At 42.7% G+C, this 24,757-nt stretch overlaps 1 protein-coding gene across 2 annotated transcripts in view; it reads left to right on the forward strand.

The window, feature by feature from the left end:
- ARFGEF2 (ADP ribosylation factor guanine nucleotide exchange factor 2) overlaps positions 1–24,356 on the forward strand; it is a 94,344-nt gene extending 69,988 nt beyond the window's left edge. Inside the window, exons 31-36 of one of the 2 annotated variants that reach the window (XM_021714395.1) lie at positions 2,447–2,561; positions 6,521–6,651; positions 11,705–11,873; positions 15,852–15,990; positions 18,884–19,001; positions 20,749–24,356. In XM_021714395.1, the coding sequence (XP_021570070.1) occupies positions 2,447–2,561; positions 6,521–6,651; positions 11,705–11,873; positions 15,852–15,990; positions 18,884–19,001; positions 20,749–20,925 (849 nt within the window). In that variant the 3' untranslated portion in view covers positions 20,926–24,356. Of the gene's footprint in view, positions 1–2,446; positions 2,562–6,520; positions 6,652–11,704; positions 11,874–15,851; positions 15,991–18,883; positions 19,008–20,748 lie in introns of those variants that run through there. The other variant, XM_008061932.2, reaches the window with a different exon arrangement.
- The last annotated feature ends 401 nt before the right edge of the window (positions 24,357–24,757 follow it).

A 24,757-nucleotide genomic window follows, 5' to 3' on the forward strand; every position in this document is an offset into this window, starting at 1 on the left:
AAATCAAAAAATTAGCTGGGCATGGTAGCACGCGCCTGTAGTTCCAGCTACTTGAAAGGCTGAGGCGGAAGGATTGCCGGAGCCCAGCAGGTCAAGGCTACAGTAGCCGGGAGTGGCCACTGCACTCCAGTCTGGGTGACGGAGTGAAACTCCAACTCAAAAATAAAAATAAAAGGTTATAGGATCTAAAAACAATATATGCTTATTTTATAACATTTTTAAGACAATACAGAAAAGCATTAAGAAAATGTCACCTCACTCAGTGAAAAGCACCACTTATATTTCTAGCTTTTTCTCTATATGACTGCACACCTCGTAGGCCCACATGTATTTAAAATGAAGGATCAGTTGGCATATAATAGCAATTCCATGGCACTTTTTCTTATTGTCCATTGTTCTTTGAGAACAGCCTTTTCAGTGGCTGCACATTATTATAATTTCTTTAGTGAATTCTCCTATATTATAGGGTGCTGGTCAGTTCTAGTGTTTCACTGTTACAAATAGCACTTTGGTGTAACTATCCTTGTTTATTGCCCTCTTAAATAAATAGTGCTTTCTTTCCACCAAAGGAATGGTAGTTCTTTTTTATTTATTGTGTAACGCAACATACAAAGGTTCTATTTCAAAATTTTTGCCTTTAAATACTTTGTTTTACAGGGTAGAATTGAATTTTAACTTCTATTCCCAAATAACTCCAAGCCTATTCAGTTTTAAAAGACATTTGGGATACAGCAACTGAAAAATGAAGCACATTTACTGTTTTTTTAACTCTGTCTTCTGCTGTCAACTTTTTAAAAAAACTAGTTACTGGCTGGGCATGATGGCTCAAACCTGTAATCCAAGCATTTTGGGAGGCCGAGATGAGAGGATTGCTTGAGCCCATGGGTTCGAGAACAGCCTGGACAACTTGGCAAGATATCATCTCTTCAATAAATAAAAAAATTAGCTGGACGTGGTAGAGTGTGACTGTAGTTCTGGCTTCTTGTAAGGCTGGGGTGGAAGAAAAAACACTAGTTACTAAAAGTGGAAAAAAGGCCAGGCTCGGTGGCTCAGCCTGTCATCCCAGCTCTTTGGGAGGCTGATGTGAGTGGATTGCCTGAGCCCGCGAGTTCGAGACCCACCTGGGCAACTTGGTGAGACCTCACCTCTACAGTAAATAAATAAAAAAAAAATTAGTCAGGCGTGGTAGCACGCACCTGTAGTTCCAGCTGCTTGGAAGACTGAGGCGGAAGGATCACCTGAACCCAGCAGGCGAGGCTGCGGTGACCGGGAGCGGCCACTGCACTCCATTCTGGGGGACAGAGTGAGACTCCAACTTAAAAAAAAAAAAAGTGGGAAAAAAAAACTGGTTACTATACTACCGATTTGTTTTTAACTTGATCTCATGATAAAATTGTCACCCTTATTATTAGATCATAATTTATAGAGAAATGTCTCTAACTTGGAATAGAAAAATGTGAAATTTTAATGAAAGGAGAAATAATTGAATTTTTTTTTCTTTGAGTTAGAGTCTCATTCTGTCGCCCAGGCTGGAGTGCAGTGACACATTCACGGCCACCACAACCTCGACTTGCTGGGCTTAGGTGATCCTTTTACCTCAGCCTTCTAAGTAGCTGGAACTATAGGCAGGAACCACCATACCCGACTAATTCTTTGATTTATTGTAGAGATGATAATTTATTGTAGAGATGAGGTCTTACCAAGTTGCCAAGGATGGTCTTGAACCACTGGGCTCAGACAACCCTCTCACCTCTGCCTCCCAAAATACTGGGATTACAGGTGTGAGCCACTGTGCCTGGTGATTAATTGAATTCTTTTTTTGTTTTTTGTTTTTAAGTTGGAGTCTCACTCTGTCACTTAGGCTTGGAGTGCAGTGGCATGCTCACTGCCACCTCAGCATTGACCTGCTGGGCTCAGACGATCCTTCCACCTCGGCCTTCCAAGTAGCTGGAACTGCAGGCACTTGCTACCACACCTGGCTAATTTTTTTTATTTATTGTAGAGATGAGGTCTTGACAGATTGCCCATGCTGTTCTTGAACCCATGGGCTTGGGCAGTCCTCTCACCTCAGCCTCCCAAAGTGCTGGAAATTGAATTCTTTTTTTTTTTTTTTTTTTTTTTGAGTTGCATTCTCACTCTTGTTGCCCAGGCTGGAGTGCAGTGGCATGCGCACGGCCACCGCAGCCTCGACCTGCTGGGCTTAGGCAATTCTTCCACTTCAGCCTTCCAAGTAGCTGGAACTATAGATGGGAATTGAATTCTTAATCTCTCCATTGCAGCCTATGAAAAGTGCTGTTAAAAACATGTAGTATAATTTTACTTTGAACTGAGTAAGGCACTTAAATTCAAGCTAGACCAGCTGTGTTCAAACAAGCACCTCTCTGCCTAGGTACTGGATTATAGTGAAGAAAGGTGAGCATTGTGTTTCTCTGTGGTTTACGTTTAGGATGTGGATCTGGACCGCCAGTCTTTAAGCAGCATAGACAAAAATGCCTCCGAGAGAGGCCAGAGCCAGCTCTCTAACCCAACAGACGACAGCTGGAAGGGTAGACCATATGCAAGTAAGGCCACTTTTTTATTATTTTAAATAAGTAAAATGTTGACGTAATTCTGATTCTCAGAAGGCACAAAAGGATAAACATGATAAGCCTTCTCCTACCCCTATGCCTCAGTCTGCCAGGTCCCTTCCCTGTGGCATCCAATGTCACCTATATTTTTCCAGTGTCATTTTATCCATATGCAAGGAAATACAAAGGCATTTACATACATACATACATACAGATAGTACATGTTAATTCTTTCCTTTTTATGCAAAATTATGAAATACTATGCATTATTCTTTTTTCACATAATACATCTTAGAGATCATTCAGAATCAGTATATAAGGAGCTTTCGCATTCTTTTATACTGTAGTATATATGATACTATTGTCTATTATCCCAATATGTAGATGTACTTTTATTTGCTTAATTGGGTTCCTACTAATGGACAGTTATATTATTTCTAATCATGCTGTTAGGAAGAAAACTGCACTGAATAACTTGATACATAAGTCATTTGTGAGTTTATGTAATAAATTCCTAGAAAGACAGTTGTGAGGTCAGTGCATAAGTGCGTTTGCCATTTTGGCAGATATTTCTAGATTGCTGTCTATTAAGGTTGTGCCTGTTTACATGATCTTTGGGAACACCTAGATGAAACTTGGTAACCTTAGAGTAATTTTAATTTGTAAGTTTCTAATTGTGAGTGAAATTGAGCAGGTTTTCATGTGTTGAAGGACCGTTTCTATTTTCTTTTCTGTGAACTTTTCTCTGTTCATAATCTTTGCTCATTTCGCATTGATTGTTTCTCCTTTCCTTATTGAAAGAGCTCCTTATATACTGGAAATCCCTTTTCTGGATATAAATTTCAAATTGCTTTTGCCCAGTTTGTCTCTTTCGTCATTTGTGGTGTGTTTTACTGTCTAATTTTTTAATAGTAGGTTTTAATCATTGTAATGTGCCAGGCACTGTACTGTGTGTTTCGTGTAAGTGATTTCATTTCATCCTTATACTAGCCTTTGAAGAGGTACTGTTTTTACATTTGAAGGAACTGGGGCTTAAGCAGATGACGTGACTTGCCAGTTTGTAATAGTGCTGAGATTCAGATTCACTTTTGACAGCCTGGGGAATAGAACTTATAAACGGTTATACTGGCCCTTTGAACAGTCTGTGCCCCGTTGTGTGCCTTTCAGCAGTGCCTTCCTGTCCTCAGTACACCCGACTGTAGATGTTAATACCAAAGTTAACTTTTGCAGCAGTGCATTAGACAAAAGCAGTATGTGGTCACCATTTTCTTTAGAAGAAATGAAAATCATCACTCTTGAAATCAATAAAAGCGGCACCATGTTGGAACTGACGTGCTGACCCTCAGTAACTGCTGCAACCAGTTCCTCTCCAGGATCCTGTGATAGACTGTTCTCTTCTCTTTCATCAGCTCCAAATAACGTGTGTAGAGGCCAAGTATACATCTTTCTTTCTTGTTTTTTTTTTTTTTGAGTTGGAGTATCACTCTGTCGCCCAGACTGGAGTGCAGTGGCCGCTCCCAGCCACCGCAGCCTCGCCTGCTGGGCTCCGGCGATCCTTCCACATCAACCTTCCAAGTAGCTGGAACTACAGGCACGTGCTACCACGCCTGGCTAATTTTTTGACTTATTGTAGAGATGAGGTGTCTCGCCAAGTTGCCCGGGTGGGTCTCGAACCCGCGGGCTCAGGCAATCCACTTACCTCAGCCTCCCAAGGCGCGGGATTACAGGCTGAGCCACCGAACCCGGCTACGTCTTTCTTTCCGCAGGAGAACTACTCTCAGTGCAGTGAGCAGTGCCTGGGACTTGTCCCCTCCACTCCCTCCAGGAAACCGTACCTGCTTTTCCCAGTCTCCCAGCTCAGCCTCCCCTGGACATAAGCCCAGGCAGGCAGAGTTTTTGCACTATTAGTATTGTTTCTCTTCTTTCTTTTTATTTGTAGTTCACAGTGCTTTAAGTGAATTGGCATAAGTTGAATGTACATCTGCTGCAGTTTCACTGTATTTTTTAAAAATTTAAACATTCTTTATGAGAATTGTTGTATGTGTATAAAATCTCACAACCAGTTTCAGAAACTTGAACTTGTTTCCATCAGTAAAATCTTTATTGCTTTCAACATTCTGATTCTCTAACTGTATGTTGAGGACAGACTCTCTACTTTTGCTATTGTCAAATCAGTCAACACTTATGAAGTGTTTGACAAGGGCCACCCTTGAGCCCCCAGAGATTAAAAACACAAAGATGGTAAAGTCAGTCAGTAGACAGAAACCACACTGCTAGTTTGAACAGGGAAAATTCAATATAAAGAATTGTTGGCTGGGCTCGTTGGCTCAGCCTGTAATCCCAGCACTTTGGGAGGCCAAGACAAGTGGATTGCCTGAGCCCGCGGATTCGAGACCAACCTGGGCAACTTGGTGAGACCTCGTCTCTACAATAAATAAATAAATAAGCTGGACTTGGTAGCGCACACCTGTAGTTCCAGCTACTTGGAAGGCTAAGGTGGAAGGATCGCCGGAGCCCAGCAGGTCATTGCTGGGGTGGCCGTGAACATTCCACTGCACTCCAGCCTGGGCGACAGAGTGAGACTCTAACACCCAAAAAAAAAGAATTGTTAACTAGTCCAAGGTTGCTAACCACTAAGAGGGGTAAAAGACCACTCTTAAGAGATCTAAAAGTAGGAAATGGGGCTGGGTACAGTTGCTCACGCCTGTAATCCCAGCACTTTGAGAAGCCAAAGTGTTCGAGACTAGCCTGGGCAGCATAGTGAGATACCATCTCTATTTTTTTTTTTTTTTTTTTTTTGAATTGGAGTCTCACTAGGTCACCCAGACTGGAGTACAGTGGCCTCTCCCGGCCACCACAGCCTCGCCTGCTGGGCTCCGGTGATCCTTCCACCTCAGCCTTCCGAGTAGCCGGAATTACAGGCATGCACTACCACGCCCGACTGATTTTTTTTTTGATTTATTGTATAGATGAGGTCTCGCTGCCCAGGCGGGTCTTGAACCTGCGGGCTCAGGCAATCCACTCACCTCAGCCTCCCAAAGGCGCGGGATTACAGGCTGAGCCACCGAGCCTGGCTTATTATTTTTTTTAATTAGAGTCTCACTCTGTCATCCAGGCTGGATTGCTGTGGCACACTCATGGCCACCCCAGCATCGACCTGCTGGGCTCTGGCGATCCTTCCGCCTCAGCCTTCCAAGTAGCCAAAACTATAGACGCACGCTACCATGCCTGGCTAATTTTTGATTTATTGTAGAGACAAGGTCTCGCTAAGTTGCCTGGACTGGTCTCGATCCCATGGGCTCAGACAATCCACTCCCCTCGGCCTCCCAAAGTGCTGGGATTACAGGCTGAGCCACCGAGCCCAGCCTATTCTTTTTTTAATTGAAAAGAAATAAGTAGAAAATGCAGAAAGCAGCTACTACCTTTAAGATACCCAGAAGGTTATCCGGAAACAACGAACTTTGAAGAACCACTCTTACGTCCATTCAGAACAGGTTCTGGCCTCCAAGAGGCTGGGTACTGCAGGAACCCAAAACCATCTGTTGTTGGAGCACAGGCCAGAGCTGGCCTGTAGGAATGGCCCACCAGGTGGCAGAAAAGCTTGCTGGCAGACACAGAAACTACATAGTTGATTATCTTACCTTCTTTAGGTCTTCACTGAAACATCCCATTTTCACAGAGACCATTCCTAACCAGCTTATTTAAACCGAAATCTCCAGTTACTTCCTATCTTTCTCTCCATCTTACATCATCATCATGTGAAGTGCTGTATCTTGTGCTTAAATATTTTACTTATTGTCTGTCAACTCATGGGAGCAGGGAGTTTTCTGCCCAGTTTATTCGTTGCTGTGCCACAGTGTCAAGTCGTGACTGGCATGCAGTGGGAGCTCCGTGAGTATTTACTCAGTATTGGCAGAATCATTATTAGGGTTTGTCTTTATCATCTAATACAGATCAGAAACTGTTTGCCAGCCTCCTCATAAAGTGTGTGGTCCAGCTGGAATTGATACAGACCATTGACAATATTGTGTTCTACCCTGCAACGAGCAAAAAGGAAGATGCAGAGCACATGGTTGCTGCCCAGGTAAGAACAGCAGGATTAGAAGAGCGCTCTTGTCCTCAGGGAGGCTGCTCCAATGCAGTGGTGCGATGGAGCTGGCTTGGACTGGCTCCAACCCTGTCCAGTGCTGGTCACTTCACAGCCCTGAATTCAGTGATGCGTATGGTAGCTTGAAATTGGCTTCGGTGGGAGTTTTTTACATCACAGAAATTGGCAAGCAGGAAAAATCAGAGCCAGAGCTGTATTTGTTTTATGGTGAGTGGGTTCACCATCATACCACTGCTCAAAAGTATTATTTATCACAGGGACTGTTCCCCATAATTGGTATATATGTACCCATAAATAACTGAGAGGGAAAATGTATATATAGAGATGGCAGTGTTTTCTTCAGAAATTCACCTTTGGGTTTTGTATATACAAGGGAGTTTTGAAAATATAGAGAATTGAGGGTCCGGAAGTTGGACAGTAATCCTATGCCACGGGCTGAAACTCCAGCACTTCAGACAATACCAGTTGTGCAAACATCACTGTCTAATTCGAGAATGTTCTTATCACTGCAGTCATTCCCCATTTTCCCCCCTTTCAGGCTCTGGCAGCCTTTATCCACCTTATGTCTCTATGGACCTACCTATTCTGACATTTCATATAAATGGAATCATACAACATGTGAACGTTTGTGTCTGACTTCTTTCAGTTAGCCTAGTGTTTTCCAGGTTTATCCACACTGTAGTATGTATCACTTCATTCTTTTTGGATATGGCTGAAACATTCTACTGTTTGGATTTGCCACATTTTGTTTATCTATCTATCGGTTGATGGACATTTGGGTGATTTCTACTGTCTGGCTATTATGAATAATACTGCTATGAACATTTGTGTGAGCATATGTCTCTTGGTTATATACCTAGTAGTGGAATTGCTGGGTGATAGAGTAACTCTAGGTTTATCTTTTTGAAAAACAACCCAACTGTTTTTCAAGTGGCTGAACCATTTTTCATCCCCACCAACAATGTACGAAAAATCTACACAATGGTAGTGTTGCCCTATTTATTTATTTACTTGTTTATTTATTTATTTATTATTGAGTTGATGTTTTATTCTGTCGCACAGGCTGGAGTGCAGTCGCATACTCACAGCCACCGCAGCCTCAGGTAATCCTTCTGCCTCAGCCTCTCAAGTAGCTGAGACTACAAAAACTTAGCTGGACATGGTGGCACATGGCTGTACTTCATGGAAGGCTGAAGTGGAAGGATTGCCTGAGCCCAGCAGGTCGAGTGCCACTGTACTCCAACCTAGGTGACAGAGTGAAACTCTAGCTCAAAAAAAAAAAAAGTTTTTTTGTTGATGAAGTCCAAGTTACCCAACTTTCTTTAGTCGCTTGTGTCTTTGGTGTCCAGTTTAAGAAAGCATTGCCTAATTTAAGATTCCCAAGATTTAGGGCTGTGCTAAAAGAGTTTTATAATTTGGGGCTGGGTGTGGTAGCTCATGCTTGTAATCCCAGCATTTTGGGAGACTGATGCAGGGTGATCATCACTTGAGGCCAAGAGTTTGAGACCAACGTGGGCAACATAGAAAGACCTTGTCTCTAAAACTTAAAAAAGAGGATTTTATAATTTGGTCATTTACATTTAGGTTTTTGATCCATTTTTTAGTTCACTTTTTTTTTTCTTTTTTTTCTGATGACCTTCTGCAACTCTTCAGGCTGGGGTTCTTATCTCGTGCCCAGGAGGAATGAGGGACATGGATGGCCAGAATGTGAGAAAGCTGGATTTATTGAGAGGACAGAAAAGCTCCCACAGCGGGAGAGGACCCAAAGGGGTTGCCCAGTTCACTCTTTTTTTTGAGTCAGAGTCTCACTCTGTCTTCCAGGCTGGAAGGCAGTGGCATGCTCACACCCATCGCAGCCTTGACCTGCTGGGCTTAGGCAATCCTCCAGCCTCAGCCTTCCGAGTGTCTGGAACTACAAGCACATGCCACAACGCCTGGCTAATTTTTTCATTTATTGTAGAGATAAAGTCTCACCAAGTTACCCAAGCTGGTCTCGAACCTGTGGGCTCAGACATTCCTCTCACCTCGGCCTCCCAAAGTGCTGGGATTATAGGCATGAGCCACTGCACCTGTCCCAGTTCACTCTTTTATAAGATAGGAGGTAAGGGTTCAGCTTCTTTCTTATCCCAGCATCATTGGTTGGAAAGTCTGTTCACTCCCCAGTGGATGTTTCTAGCAACTGTGTTGGAAATCACATGACCGTAAACGAAAGGGCTTCTGTCAGATAAGTTTAATGTTTAGTTTCAGGCATGAAGAAGAAAAGGGTTTCCATTCTTCAGCAGTGAGCTTTGGTGTCAGGCTTTAGTTTAAGAAAAATGAAATGAAGGAAACTTTGTGCAATGTTGTTTTGTTTTTGTGAGCATGTCAGCGCTTTCCCTTTAGTTGCAGCTGTGACCGTCTTGCCATTGCAGACTTGGTAGACTTGGTGGCTCTTGTCATTGATGATCCTGTGAGAATGTGAAACTGGATAATATATGAATTGCAGAATAAAACAAAGTGGAAAAAAATGAAAGGGCTTATTTCTGGACTATCCATTCTGTTCCACTGATATGTGTCTGTCCTTAGGCTGGTATTATTACACTGTTGGGCTCTCTGTGCATGACCGCAGCTCACCAAAGCCGCAAACCACTGGCCTCAAACACTCCTCCCACCTTAGCCTCCCAAGTAGTTGGGACTACAGGCATGCTTGCCTAACTTTTTAATTTTTTTATAGAGACAAGGTCTTGCTATGTTACCTACGCTGGTCTCAAACTCCTGAGCCCAAGCACTCCTGCTGCCTCAGCCTCCCAAAGTGCTGGGATTGCAGGCTTGAGCCACCGAGCCAGCCTGTTTTAACAGTTTAGTAAGTTTTGAAGTTGGGAATTGTGAGTCCTCCAACTTTGTGCCTCTTTTTCAAGTTTTTTGTTTTGTTTTGTTTTGTTTTGTTTTTTGCTATTCAGTGTCACCTGCATTTCCATATGAATTTTAGGATCAGCTTGTTGGTTTCTGCAAGAACTCAGCTGGGGTTTTTGTAAGGCCTGTGTTGACTTTATAGCTCAATTTGGGATGCATTGTACATTCTTCTCTTTTGTAACCTCTGTCTTATAAGGAGAATGGGTATAATCATAGAGGTCTCAAGAAATGTAAAATTCTTAATTATGTCTCAGAGTTTAGATAGCATATGCAATAAAATTTTCTAGCATTTCATATAATTTTTTGTTTTGTTTTTTGTCTATCTTAGAGTCATGGGGTACGTGTGAGGATTTGCTACATAAGTATATTGCATGAAGGCAAGGTTTGGGCTTCTCGTGAGCCTTCTTCCTCCCAATAGTGGACATGGCACCCAGTGAGTGGTTGTGCCCTTTATTCCCCTCCTCTTCCTCTCTCCTTTAGCAGTGCCCAGCATCTGTTGTTACTGCCCTTGTGCTCATGTGCTCACTGTTTAGTGGTTATGAATGAGAATATGCGATAATCATTTTTTTGTTTCTATGCTAGTTCACTTAGAACGATGGTCTCCAGCTGCACCAATGTTGCTCCAAAGGACATGATTTTGTTCTTCTTTATGGCTGCATAATATTCCATCGTGTATATATACCACATTTTCTTTATCCAGTCCCTTTCAATGAGCATCTGGGTTGGTTCCATGTAAAGCTCTTGTGAATAGTGCTGTAATAAACATGCATGTGCAGATGTCTTTTTGGTAGAGCAATTTATGTTCCCCTGAGCATATTCCCAGGAGGGGGATTGCTAGATCATATGAAAGCTCAGTTTTTAGTTTTTTGAGAAATTACCACACTGCTTTCCATAGAGGTTGAACTAGCTTGCATTCCCACCAACAGTATAGAAGCATTCCCTTTTCTCTGCAGCTGCACCAACACCTGATGTTTTTTGACTTTTTGATGACAGCTATCCTGACCAGTCATAATGTTGTAAAGGTTTTTTTTTTTCCTTTGCTGGAATGTTGTGCCTACAAAAAAAGAAAGAAAAGAAAAAAGAATAATTAAATACATACATACATTTTTTTTTCACATATGTAAACACAGTTGTAGATTTTTTTTTTTTTTTTTAGTTGGAGTCTCATTCTGTTGCCCAGGCTGGAGTGCAGTGGCACACTCACAGCCACCGCAGCCTCAGTCTGCTGGGCTCCGGTAATCCTTCTGCCTCAGCCTTCCAAGTAGCTAGAACTACAGGTATGTACCACCACGCCTGACTAATTTTTTGATTTATTGTAGAGATGAGATCTCATCAAGTTGCCCAGGCTGGTCTTGAACTTGTGGGCTCAGGCAGTCCTCTCACCTTGGCCTCCCAAAGTGCTGGGATTATAGGCATGAGCCACCACACCCAGCCCCACAATTGTTGATTTTATTAAGTTCAGTAATCACCTTATTAAGACTAAAGATTCTACTTGGGCTTTTCTTACCAGCTTCTGTTTTTCAGTTAGTGTTTTTGAGACTCTCGCCTTTTATCACACATACTGCATTTTTACTTTCTCGTTTTTAAATTTCTTTATAAAATAAAAAGGGAAGAATGTGTGGCTTAGTATGATGGCTCACTCCTGTAATCCTGCCACTTTGGGATCATTTAAGCTCACGAGTTCAAGGAGGATCATTTAAGCTCACGAGTTCAAGACTAGCCTGGGCAACATAGTGATATCTCATCTCTACCAAAATCATAAAAAAAGAAAATTAGCTGGGCATGGTGGTAAGACTGAGGCCAGAGAATCACTTGGGCCTACGAGTTCAAGGCTACAGTGAGCTGTGATCATGCAACAGAGTAAGACACCGATTCAAAAAAAAATAAAGAAGAATGCAATCCTGTAGTGACATAGTTGAAGACACACAAACTCCTGGAACTTTGGCCAGCCAGGCCTGCTGTTACCGTGCTGCTCACTAGCCCATGAGTCTAAACGGAAGTAGTACAGTGTTGAGGAATGAAGTGTGTCTTATAGAGAAGATGGCTTTTGGAGAGTTAGGGCTGCCATTGTCTGCGATCACAGTGCCCCAGAGCACTCCATCATCTTCACTTCGCTCTCCTACCCTCTGTCCTCTAGCAAGACACACTGGATGCAGATATCCACATAGAGACGGAGGATCAGGGCATGTATAAGTTCATGTCTTCCCAGCACCTTTTCAAGCTGCTAGACTGCCTGCAAGAGTCCCACTCATTCTCAAAGGCCTTCAACTCCAATTACGAGCAGCGGACTGTCCTTTGGCGAGCAGGTAAGACCACACAGCAGATAGGATCGGTGGCTATACTGGTCACCATGCTAAAACATTAGAATCTTTGGGAAATGCCTGAAATTTTAAACGTAGCTCGGATAATTTACCAGATATCTACATGTTTGAGGGAATAAAAGGGAAATGCTGGCTAGAAGTCATCCCAGTACCAAGAACACAGGTACGAGGTAGATGCTTAGAAAGTATTTGATGGGCCAGGCTCGGTGGCTAAGCCTGTAATCCCATGCTTGGGAGGCTGAGGTGAGTGGATTGCCAGAGTCTGTGGGTTTGAGACCTGCCCGGGCAACTTGGCGAGACCTCATCTGTACAATAAATCAAAAGTTAGCCAGGCTTGGTAGCGCGCACCTGTAGTTCCAGCTACTAGGAAGGCAGGCGGAAGGATCGCTGGAGTCCAGCAGGTTGAGGCTGCGGTGACCAGGAGCGGCCACTGCATTCCAGTCTGGGTGATAGAGTGAGATTCCAACTCAAAAAAAAAAAAATAGACCGGGTGCAGTGGCTCATGCCTATAATCCTAGCACTTTGGGAGACTGAGATGAGAGGATTGCCTGAGCCCATGGGTTCAAGACCAGCCTGGACAACTTGGCGAGACCTCATTTTTATAGTAAATCAAAAAATTAGCCAGGTGTGGTAGCACACATCTGTAGTTCCAGCTACTTGGAAGACTGAGGGAAAGGATCGCCTAAGCCCAGCAGGTTGAGGCTGGGGTGGCCGTGAGCGTGCCACTGCACTCCAGTCTAGGTGACAGAGTGAGATTCCAACTCAAAAAAAAAAAAATTAGCCAGAATTGCCTGAGCCCAGCAGGTTGAGGCTGGGGTGGCCGTGAGCGTGCTACTGCACTCCAGCCTGGGTGACAGGGTGAGACTCCAACTCAAAAAAAAAAAAAAATTAGCCACATGTGGTAGCGCACACCTATAGTTCCAGCTACTTGGAAGAGGGCTGAGGTGGAAGGATCGTAGGAGCCCAGCAGGTCAACACTGGAGTGACCATGAGTGTGCCACTGTTCTCCAACCTGAGCAACAGAGACTCCAACTCAAAAAAAAAGCATTTGATGAAAAGACAAATTTGACCGGGCTCAGTGGCTCAGCCTGTAATCCCAGCACTTTGGGAGGCTGAGGCAAGTGGATTGCCTGAGCCCATGGGTTCGAGACCACCCGGTGCAACTTGGTGAGACCTCATCTCTACAATAAACAAAAAATTAGCAGGGCATGGTAGTGTGCACCTGTAGTTCCGGCTACTTGGAAGACTGAGGCAGAAGGATCACCTGAGCCCAGCAGGTTGAGGCTGCGGTGGCCATGAGCATGCCACTGCACTCCAGCCTGGGCAATGGAGTGAGACTCCCAACTAAAAAAAAAATAGACAAATTTAAGGCTGGATACAGTGACTGAAGCCTGTAATCCCAGCACTTTAGGACGCCGAGGCAAGAGGATTGCCTGAGCTCAAGGGTTTGAGACCAGCCTAGGCAACTTGATCAGACCTCGTCTCTACAATAAATCAAAAAATTAGCTGGGCATGGTGGCGTGCACCCGTAATTCCAGCTACTTGAAAGGCTGAGGCAGAAGAATCGCCTGAGTCCAGCAGGTCAAGGCTGTGGTGGCCGTGAGCAGCATACCACTGCACTCCAGCCTGGGTGACAGAGTGAGACTCTGGCTGAAAAAAAAATAAGAAAAGACAAATTGATAGAGAGTTGAGTTGATCTAACAAGCTAAGAAACGTTACACTAAATTAAAAGTTAAATATGATACAATAAAAAGTGTGGTAGTCTAGGAGAAACAGCAAGCATTCGTACATTTTTGAGGCTCTAGAGGTTCCAAAAATAAATATACAAGTCCTGAAGGTAAATATGTATATATTGCTGGGTGTGGTGGCTCACACTTATAATCTCAGCAATTTGGGAGGCTGAGGTGAGAGAATTGCCTGAGCCCATGGGTTCGAGACCAACCTGGGCATCTTGGTGACACCTCATCTGTACAATAAGTCAAAAAATTAGCTGGGTGTGGTGGCACATGCCTGTAGTTCCAGCTACTTGGAAGGCTGTGGCAGAAGGATTGCCTGAGCCCAGTAGATCGAGGCTGTGGTGACCATGAGTGTGCCACTGCACTCCGGCCTGGGTGACAAAATGAGACTCTCACTCAGAAAAAAAAAATGTATATTTTTTTTAGGGGTTGTGGTAGGATTCTTATTATTTTGAACTTTGTACAAAAGTGGCACTTCACATTATTTTTTTATTTTTACCATTACTTTAATTTTGTCCCCAAATACCTTTTTTTTTTTTTGAGTTGGAGTCTCACTCTGTCATCCAAGCTGGAGTGCAGTGGCATGCTCACGGCCACCACAGCCTTGACCGACTGGGCTTAGCCGATCCTTCCACCTCAACCTTTCAAGTAGCTGGAATTATATATAGATGCACACTACCATGCCCACTAGTTTTTGTAATTTATTGTAGAAATGAGGTCTCACCAAGTTGCCCAGGCTGGTCTCGAACCCCTGGGTTCAGGCAGTCCTCTTGTCTCAGCCTTCCAAAGTGCTGGGATTACAGGCTGAACCACCATACCCGGCCCCCACATACCTATTTTAACCCACAATGAAAGAATGCCATTTTCTCAGTGACTTTAGAATTTTCAAGTGTTTTATGTCTTTGCTTATAATAAGGTTTTACTTGTAAGAGTAGTTTGCACATCTCTTTAGCTTATTGGTATTGCTTTTCCTTGTTTTTTGTTTTGTTTTGTTTTTTGAGTTGGAGTCTCACTCCGTCACCCAGGCTGGAGTGCAGTGGCATGCTTATGGCCACCTCAGACTTCACCTGCTGGGCTCAGATGATACTTCCGCCTCAACCTTTCAAGTAGCTGGAATTATAGGCACGTGCCACCACACCCAGCTAATTTTTTTTTTATTGTCATTGTAGAGGTGAGGTCTCACCAAGATGTTCAGGTTGATCTCAAACTCCTGGACTCAGGCAGTCCTCTCACCTCGGTAATCCTCTTACCTCAGCCTCCCAAAGTGCTAGGATTATAGGTGTGAGCCACCTTGCCTGGCCTAAGAACACATTTTTAAAAAACAAAGCAGCCGGGTGCAGTGGCTCATGCCTATAATGCCAGCACTTTGGAAGGCTGAGGTGAGAGGATGCCTGAGCCCATGGGTTTGAGACCAGCCTGGGCAACTTGGCAAGACCTCACCTCTATAATAAGTCAAAAAATTAACCGGGTGTGGTGGCACATCTGTAGTTCCAGCTACTTGGAAGGCTGAGTTGGAAGGCTTGCCTAAGCCTAGTATGTCAAAGCTGTGGTGGCTATGAGCATGGCATTGTCCTTCAGCCTGGGTGACAGAGTGAGACTCCGAATTAAAAAAAAAAAAAAAAAAAAAGAATGTGTTCTTATATGTGCTTTGTGGAGAAAAAAAAATCTTGCAACTTAGAGAAATGCTAGACCTATAACATTTGAGAAGAAACTAATTACTTCACCAGCCACTGAGCCAAGCCAGGCCATTGAGGAATTAAATGTGTCCTATGCAGAAGATGATTTGTAGAGAGTCATGACTGCCTTCTTCTGATATCAGGATTGAACTGTATTAGCTAGGCACGGTATCTCATGCATCCCAGCACTTTGGGAGGCAGAGGTGAATGAATTGCCTGAGCCCAAGGGTTCAAGACCAGCCCGGGCAACTTGAGGAGACCTTGTCTCCACAATAAGTCAAAAAGTTAGCCAGGGTTGGTGGCGTGCACCTGTAGTTCCAGATACTTGGGAGGCTGAGGCGGAAGGATCACCTGAGTCCAGCAGGTCGAAGCTTCAGTGGCCATAAGCATGCCACTGCACTCCAACCTGAATGACAGAGTGAGAGTCCAACTCAAAAAAATTAAACATGAGATTTTCAGTATTTCCTAAAGTAACTGGATTACTAGTTCCCTTAGGATTTCTCAGCATTATCTTAGAATGGTGCACTATTTAATAACTCTCTGATCTCTAGGTTTTAAGGGCAAGTCTAAACCCAATCTTCTAAAACAAGAAACCAGCAGCCTAGCCTGTTGTTTGAGGATCCTGTTTCGAATGTATGTTGATGAGAACCGCAGGGATTCCTGGGAAGAAATACAGCAGCGACTTTTAACGTAAGAAGTTTGACTTCTGATTAAATTACTGTCATCTGCAAAGTGCATCCCAACAATATTGGGTATTGAAAAAAATAGGGCTGGGTGCGGTGGCCCAAGCCTGTAATCCCAGCACTTTGAGAGGCGGAGGTGAGAGGATTGCCTGAGTCCAGGGGTTCGAGACCAGCCTGGACAACTTGGTGAGACTTCGTCTCTACAGTAAATCCAAAAATTAGCCAGGCATGGTGGTGCACTTATAGTTCTGCTACTTGGAAGGGCTGAGGCAAAAGGAGCACCTGAACCCAGCAGGTTGAGGCTGTGGTGGCCGTGAGCGTGCCACTGCGCTCCAGCCTGGGTGATGGAGTGAGACTCCAACTCAAGAAAAAAATGGGAGAGAAGTACCCACATACTATTTTCCTTTTTATTTTTTTCTTCTTTTTGATGACTCTTCCATTTTACTTTTTTTAATTCCCTGAAGAGGGCAAGGCCTCATCGGTTTCACTCATAAGTCTTCCTCAAGGCACAGAACACGGGCAGCCCTGGCCCTGGCTGGAGCCCTGTGACCTTGGGCAGGTCACTGTCCCTCTTAGACCTGTGTTGTCTTCAGAGTTGCTGTCAGCTCTAACTTCCCATTTTTTCTTTCTAAGAGGAATGTGTTAGAATCATACAGATACCAGGATGTGCCTACATCATTTATGCAGTAACGCATAGTAGGGAGATAGTGGTTCACCAGTGAGAAAGCTCCAGCCAGAAAAGTAGGTCTTGGCCACCCAGCTTCCTGGGTATAGCAAGATGCCGATGTCTGAGGCTCCTTTTACTCTTTGAGAGTTAAAAACAGTAACACACAGTGACAGCAACTGTGTGATGAGACATACACTCTCCTGTATAGCTGGTTGGTGAATACAGTGACAGGATCTTTCTGGAAAGCAGGCAGGGTTATATTCGTTATCTTGGACACAGTAATTCCACTGTTGTGGAATCTACTTCAGAAAATATTTTAGAAACAGGAGCCAGGATTCCTACACAGAATATTCATTACAAACTTGTAAGGAGAAAAAATTTAAAGCAGTTAAATTCACTGTGCATGGTGGCTCATGCCTGCAATGCCAGCACTTTGGGAGGCCAAGGCAGGAGGATTGCTTAACCTCAGAGTTTGAGACAAACCTGGACAATATTGCATGACCCTGTCTCTATAAAAAAACCAAAAATTTAGTTGGGTGTGTGACTATAGTCCTAGCTGCGAGAGGCTAGGGTGGAATGATCGCCTGAGCCCAGAAAATTGAGGCTACAGTGAGCTATGATGGTGCTACTGCATTCCAGCCTGGACCATATAGTGAGACCTCGACTCCAAAAATAAAACAGTTCAATTGTGGAATGGATAACTAAATTATGATATATATAATGGAATATTTACAGCCATTAAAAATAAAGTTTTTAAAAAATAATTTTCCTTCATGTGGAAACTTGCTCTAATACAAGAGACTTTACCAAAAAAAAGAAAGAGGCAAATGCAAAACTGTATTTGTTTGTTATTTTCAGCAATGTGGATTTTTTTGGTTTGTTTTTCAGAGACAGGGTCTCACAATGTCTCAAACTCCTGAGCTCAAGCAGTCCTCCCACCTCAGCCTCTTGGGTAGCTAGGGAAAAACTCTAGGGAAAAAATCTGGAAGGAAATATGCTGAACTATTGTCATGTGTCCATTAGAATTATGTATTTTCATCTTATGATTTTTTTTCTCCTTTATAATTTTATATGCTTACTAGTTGTCTTACAATAGGAATATATAACAAGTCATAAACTTTAAACTAATTTAATTAGTTAATTAAAAGGACACCAGTAGGCCGGGCGTGGTGGCTCATGTCTATAATCCCAGCAATTTGGGAGTCCGAGGTGAGAGGATTGCCTGAGCCCATAGGTTTGAGACCAGACTGGGCAACTTGGTGAGACCTCATCCCTACAATAAATCAGAAAGTTAGCTGGGCATGGTGGCGCACACCTGTAGTTCTAGCCACTTGGAAGGCTGAGGCAGAAGGATCACCGGGGCCCTGCAGGTCAAGGCTGTGGTGGCTATGAGCATGGCACTACACTCCAGCCTGGGTGACAGTGAGACTCCAACTCAAAAAAAAAGGGACACCAGTGACTCATTTCAACTTAAATCTTAAATCCAAGAGAATTACTTACCTAGTCTCAAAAAGTTTCTCTAAGCCAAGTGCAATGGCTCCCACCTGTAATCCCAGCACTTTGGGAGGTGGAGGTGAGAGGATTGCCTGAGCCCAGAGGTTCAAGACCAGCCTGGGCAACTTGGTGAGACCTTGTCTCTACAATAAATTAAAAAATGAACCGGGTGTGGTGGTGCACCTCTGTAGCTCCAGCTACTTTGAAGGCTGAGGCAGAAGGATTGCCTGAGTTCAGCAGGTCAGGGCTGTAGTGGCCATGAGTGTGTCACTGCACTCTAGCCTGGATGACAGCGAGACTCCGACTCAACAAAAATAAAAATAAAAATAAAATTTCTCTAAAGGAAATACATAAATGTCAAGTTTTGAAGCATAACATGTTTTTTTTAAAAGGAATTATGTGATTGTGAGGCAAGAAAGAAAGTTACATCATTATGAATATAAGTTTTTTGTGTGCTTATTATGCTGCAGACATTGATTCAGCCCAACCTTAGCCACATGCCAGGTCTGAGCTAAGTTATCATTTAACATATCTATCTCATGTAATTCTCACAACAACCTCTGAGTTTGGACAATTACTTCTCTCTATTTTACAGCTAAAGAACCTGAGGCTCAGTAATTTTTCCAAGTTAGCACAGAGTGGATGGTCACTAATTACTCATTGCAGGAATAAGTAGTTCTCCCCCAAATGTGAGATGTTAATCAGTTGTTTAATCTGCCTCCTCCCTCTCTAATTCTAGTGTGTGCAGTGAAGCTCTTGCCTATTTCATCACGGTGAATTCAGAAAGCCATCGAGAGGCCTGGACAAGTCTCTTGTTGTTACTTCTAACTAAAACCCTCAAAATAAACGACGAAAAGGTATAAACAAGTAAACTTTGTAGTCTCCTTTAGGACATAGGTTTGGGTTGACTTCTCACTCAGAGTTGGAAGTGGCTCTTTTCTCAGTTCTCCCAAAGATGGTTTCATGACTAGCAGCAGTCTAGATGCGTTGAAGAGAAGCTAATTCATTACAGACAATGGATGCCTTAGGATATTAGGGCTTTTTCTTTATCAGTTGAGACACGCTGAAGTTAAAATCACACATGTGCTGTTAGAAACATATGGTGATTTTTAATGTGGGAAGAGAGGATTAAGATTGTGAAGCAGGCTAGGCACAGTGGCTCAAGCCTGTAATCCCTGCACTTTGGGAGACCGAGGTGTGGGGATTGCCTGAGCCACAGGTTTGAGAACAGCCTGGGCAACATGGCGAGACCTCATCTCTACACTAAATTAAAAAATTAGCCGGGCACAGTAGCATACGCCTATAGTTCCAGCTACTCGGAAGGATGAGGCAGAAGGATCACTGGAGCCCAGCAGGTTGACACTCGGGTGGCTGTGTGCGCCACTGCACTCCAGCCTGGGTGATGGAGTGAGACTCCAACTCAAAAAAAAAAACCATTTTGTCTGGGCTCAGTGGCTTAGCCTGTAATCCCAATACTTTGGGAGGCTGAGGTAAGTGGATTGCCTGAGCCCCGCGGGTTCAAGATCAGCTTGGGCAACTTGGCGAGAACGCATCTCTACAATTAAAAAAAAAAAAGTTTAGCCAGACGTGGTAGCATGCACCTGTAGTTCCAGCTACTTGGAAGACTGAGGCGGAAGAATCACCAGAACCCAGCAGGTCGACGTTGGGGTGGTGGTGAGCATGCCATGGCACTCCATCCAGCCTGGGCAACGCAGTGAGACTCCAAATCAAAAAGAAAAAAGATTGTGAAGCACTGGTTTAGAAGTAGGAACTTACTTTATAAAATTAAAGAGCTGGTCGGGCACGGTAGCTCACGCCTATAATCCAAACACTTTGGGAGACTGAGGCAAGAGGATTGCCTGAGCCCACAGGTTCAAGATCAGCCTAGGCAACTTGGTGAGACCTCTCTTCTACAATAAATCAGAAAATTAGCCGGGCATTTTGGTGCATCTGTAGTTCCTGCTACTTGGAAGTCTGAGGCAGAAGGTTTGCCTAAGCCCAGCAGATCGAGGCTGCTGGTGACCCTGAGCATGCCACTGCCCTCCAGCCTGGGTGACAGAGTGAACCTCCAACTCAAAAAAAGAAAAAAATTAAAGAACTATTGACTTTTAGTAGCAAAGTATCCAAATATAATTAAAAGTAGTTAAATATAATTAATTAAAAGATGTTTTCATTTGCAAGGTTTTTTTGCATCAACTTTTTTTTTTTTTTTTTTTGAGTTGAGTCTCACTCTGTTGCCCACTGCAGCCTTGACCTGCTGGGTTCAGGTGATTCTTCCACCTCAGCCTTCTAAGGAGCTGGAACCACAGGCATGCGCCACCATGCCTGTCTAATTTTTTGATTTATTGTAGAGATGAGGTCTTGACAAGCTGCCCAGTCTGGTCTCGAACCTGTGGGCTTAGGCAGTCCTCTCACCTCGGCCTCCCAAAGTGCTGGGATTATAGACATGAGCCACCACGCCTGGCACATCAACTTTTTAATAGTAAGAAAAAGCAACAACATTGTAAGACATTCAGGGGGAGAAGAACACTTTTGAAAAACTGGTGGGACAAAAAAGGTAGTTCCATGTTTAACCTTATTTCTCTGCTTCTCTCCCACCTCAAGTTCAAAGCACATGCTTCAATGTACTACCCTTACTTGTGTGAAATTATGCAGTTTGACCTGATCCCTGAGCTCCGAGCAGTCCTGCGGAAGTTCTTCCTACGGATTGGTGTTGTGTATAAGATATGGATTCCAGAAGAGCCATCCCAGGCACCCACAACACTGTCACCAGTGTGGTAGCCCTTGCCCCTGTGGGCCACTGCTGCAGCTCTGCAGAACATTCATCCTTCCATCTCTGACTGCCATATCTTTTGAAGGTTCACAGGAACAAGGAGCCAGCATCTTGGATCTCTGCCTGGAAAAGGGTGGCCTCACTGGCTCCATCACAGTTCCTGTTGAAGGCTTGTGGTATTAAACTGTTGCATACCCAGTTAACACAGTAGGTAGGGAGTTCACTTCATCTCTGTCATTCCATTTTACTGATTAGTCTTTCAAATCTGTCACTGCAAATGCCATCATTTTCTAGCAGAGTCCCTTGATTGACTGTAAATGTTTGTCAGAAGAAGTCAACTCTCCTTGAAAATATTGAACATAGCTGTATAGGTTCATGATTATTAGAGAGTACGTTAATAAAATTCTTGTAACGGCTAACTGCCACCCAAAATATGCTGGGATTTTTTGTTGTTTGAGTGTGTTAGAGAAGTTTGAGTGTTTTTGTCAGTTATGAGTCACCCTATAGTTAGATTAGTTTGGGGAAAGGAAGGGATTAAAGAAGGGGTTTTTTTGTGTGTTTTGTTTATGCCTGAGTGATTTTTAAAGTATTTTACAAAAAAATATTGAAGATTTGATTGAAGGCGGAGTTTAGTGATTAAGTTAGAATTAAGAACTTGTGAGATTAAAAAAAAAAGTAAATGGTAGTGCCTCATGGATCTCCCTGTTTTAGTAACTTGGGGAGAAAAAGTCTATAGGAAAAGATAAACAATGTAATGATTAACCTTCCTTGAAGTATTTGTGGATGAGTGTTAAAAACACACTGTCCTTCACACACACTCTGAAATCTAATATATGAAGTAATGATGAAGTAGCAGTTTAACCAGAGTTCATTTATCTTTGAGTAAACCTTTTTGCTTTTTCCTCAGAAGAGTGAGTGTACTGATGGTTAGTACCAGTGCTTTGCACAGACCCCATTAAAGGGCCCTCCAGAGCCAGACAATAACTGTGTGAGAAGCCACTCCTATGAACCTCCTCATTCAGATGTCATGGGAGCGACCAGCACAGCTGAACTGTGACAATGGCAGGAGGTGGCACGTGCCCAGCACTTCTGTTAATCTGAGTCTGGGAGCTGCATTCTTTGGCAAGGTTAGGTTCTGAGGTCCTTGTGTTAATGATAGTGCAATACTCTTGCCTGCAGTAGAGCTGATTTTGATGCAGTGTGTGTGTAAGCGGACAGCATGTGAGTGTGGCCCGAAGCCTGCAGGCAGTATCTTTGGATGTAAGTCCATGAGAAAGAGAACACACACTTTATCCTCTGCCCTCATTCACCGCTCGCTGGAGCAGCTCTGAGCATTAGAAAAAGTGTTACACGGAGTGACGAAAACATTCAGACTTCTACCTACACGCTTTAGTCCTGTAAATTGGGTTGTATTGATGTCAACTCTGGTGCCTTAGAAGTTTGTAGTTTGGGACGCTACCTGTAAAATCAGATTTTTTTTTCTTTCCAGAGGAGGATTTCTGGTGCTTTTACTAAGAGACCGATTTCGTCAGTTTTTCATTTTGTTTTGTTTTAACAACCTTGAGAAATGTTTGGTTTTAACCTCTTGTCTACTTATTTCTTTCCCAAAAAGTGTTTTTAATTTCTCTACCAAAGAATAAAAGCGGGTTTAGGTTTTTACATTTTTTACATACATGAGGAAAGAGGAGCTATATAATTTAGCAGGAAAGGACTATGGGAGAATATTTTACTGTGAATGGAAAATGTGAGCACATTCGACTTGCTTGTCCTGGAATCCATTCCATCATTATACTGTGCCATGAAACCCACATTCCCTGGTGTCTGTCACAACCTCAACAAGTCAATCATTTCTACTGATATTTGTGCTGAAGGTATAAAAGGAAGGGGACACACTTTTATTTATTAAGCATATCTTGCATACAGCTGTGTCCCTGATTGGTGATTTTTCCTTTCCTTCCAAGGTTCCCATATGGCATTTTCTTCATCAAATATGACTCCAAGACTTTTCTAGTATATTCCTGCCATGTCTTTAATTTTTGCCTCTTGCAGGGTAGGAAATGTGTCAGTGCACATTTTTATGACTGCTGAAACATTCAGGCTTGGATTTATCAACTTTGTCTTTTAAAAGATTTAATTTTCTGAATGAGGCATTTGAATTGAACCAGCAATGGACTTTTTTAAAAACTAGATGTAAAACCATTCAGGATTATTTTTCTTTTCAATGAGCAGTGACAGAGGAAATCCCTTACCTCCAGTAATAAGCCATTCAGCCTAAATTATTTTTGAGAATAAATCAGTTATTTTATGTGGCTTATGTCACTCAAACATGAGTGAAAAGGGTGTGTGTGACTCGGCAACACTGAGCCAGGACACCATTTCTTAACCAAGTCTGGAAGAGAGTGAAGCATTTTCCAAGGCCTTATTTCTTTTTCTGAATGCTTTAAGTGTTGATTATATGTGCTGGGTCTCCAGAGAAGTTTTTATTTGTTACAGTACTGCTGTGTTGAGCAATTTGTTTTTCTTCATTATCTATTAGAGAAATCACCAGCTTTGGCATCTTAACAACAAACTGGATGGACAATATTATTTCTGATGTGCATCTTTAGAGTCAAGTACACCTTTCCTTGTACTCCTCACGTACAACCAAAGAACGTACATTATGACATTGTATAACAATAGCTGAACATCCGTTTTCCTCTGACAGGTGACTTTTATATAAAATGCAAAAAAACCCTAAACTTTTTTTGTCCTTTTGTGATTATGGCTATACATTTAGTAGTCTTTACAGTTACTAAAGGAACCTGCTGACAAGTACAAGTTTGACCATCTCATTCAAATGTTTGTTGTTATGATGCAGGTGGATATTGGTTTCAGTAGAAGCTGGATCCTTGATACTGCATTTTCCGAATTGTTTTAATATTTGTGTTAAAGTAAACATAGCTTGAACCCACATGAAATCCTGGAGTTGTGTTATCAACAGCTTTGCAGTTTGGGAAACAAAGTAACCAAAGCTGAATTTTCTAAAGAATGGCTATATCTGGAAATCCTTGCTCTCAAAAAAAGAAAGAAAGAAAGAAAAAAACACTCTATTAAAGGTGTAATTTTTCTCAGTGTTCTAATTTTTTAAAAATTTTATCTGCATATTTGCATCAAATACTTCTTTTTGTGCAAAATGTATGTTTTACTTCCCTAAAATGCCTAAAAGTTAGTTAATAGTTACTTTGGTTTAATCTATACACAATGATTAAGTGCATTTAATATTGGTAACTTAATGAAAAGCATTCCTTGCCCAATGGATGTATACATTTTTGAAAGAATAAGCAGAATTATATAATATGAAATGCTATGTAAAGTTTTCTATGTAAAAATATTATGTATAATACTGTTATAATATCCCATGCTTTGATCAAGTGGTAAATCAATAAAGTTTTAAAAAGTATGGTTGTTTTTAATGTAATTTTTAAAAATATGTATATGTATATATATATTTTTTTGAGTTGGGGGTCTTACTCTGTCACCCAGGCTGGAGTGCAGTAGCATACCCATGGCCAACCAGGGTCGACTTGCTGGGCTCAGGTGATCCTTCCACCTCAGCCTTCCAAGTAATGGAAACTACAGGCGTACGCTACCACACCCAGCTAATTTTTTATTTGTTGTAGAGACGAGGTCTCACCAGGTTGCCCAGGCTGATCTTGAACCCACGGACTCAGGCAATCCTCTCACTTTGGCCTCTTTTAAAGTGCTGGGATAGCATTTAGGCTGAGCCACCGAGCCCAGCCTAAAATGTTTATATTAAGTCTTAGTTTCAGGTTAGTTCGAGTTTGTTCTTTTTTTAAAAAA

This window comes from Carlito syrichta, unplaced genomic scaffold (genome assembly GCF_000164805.1).
Source record: "Carlito syrichta isolate Samal-C Ts95f unplaced genomic scaffold, Tarsius_syrichta-2.0.1 Scaffold305642, whole genome shotgun sequence".
Classification (NCBI taxonomy): Eukaryota; Metazoa; Chordata; class Mammalia; order Primates; family Tarsiidae; genus Carlito; species Carlito syrichta.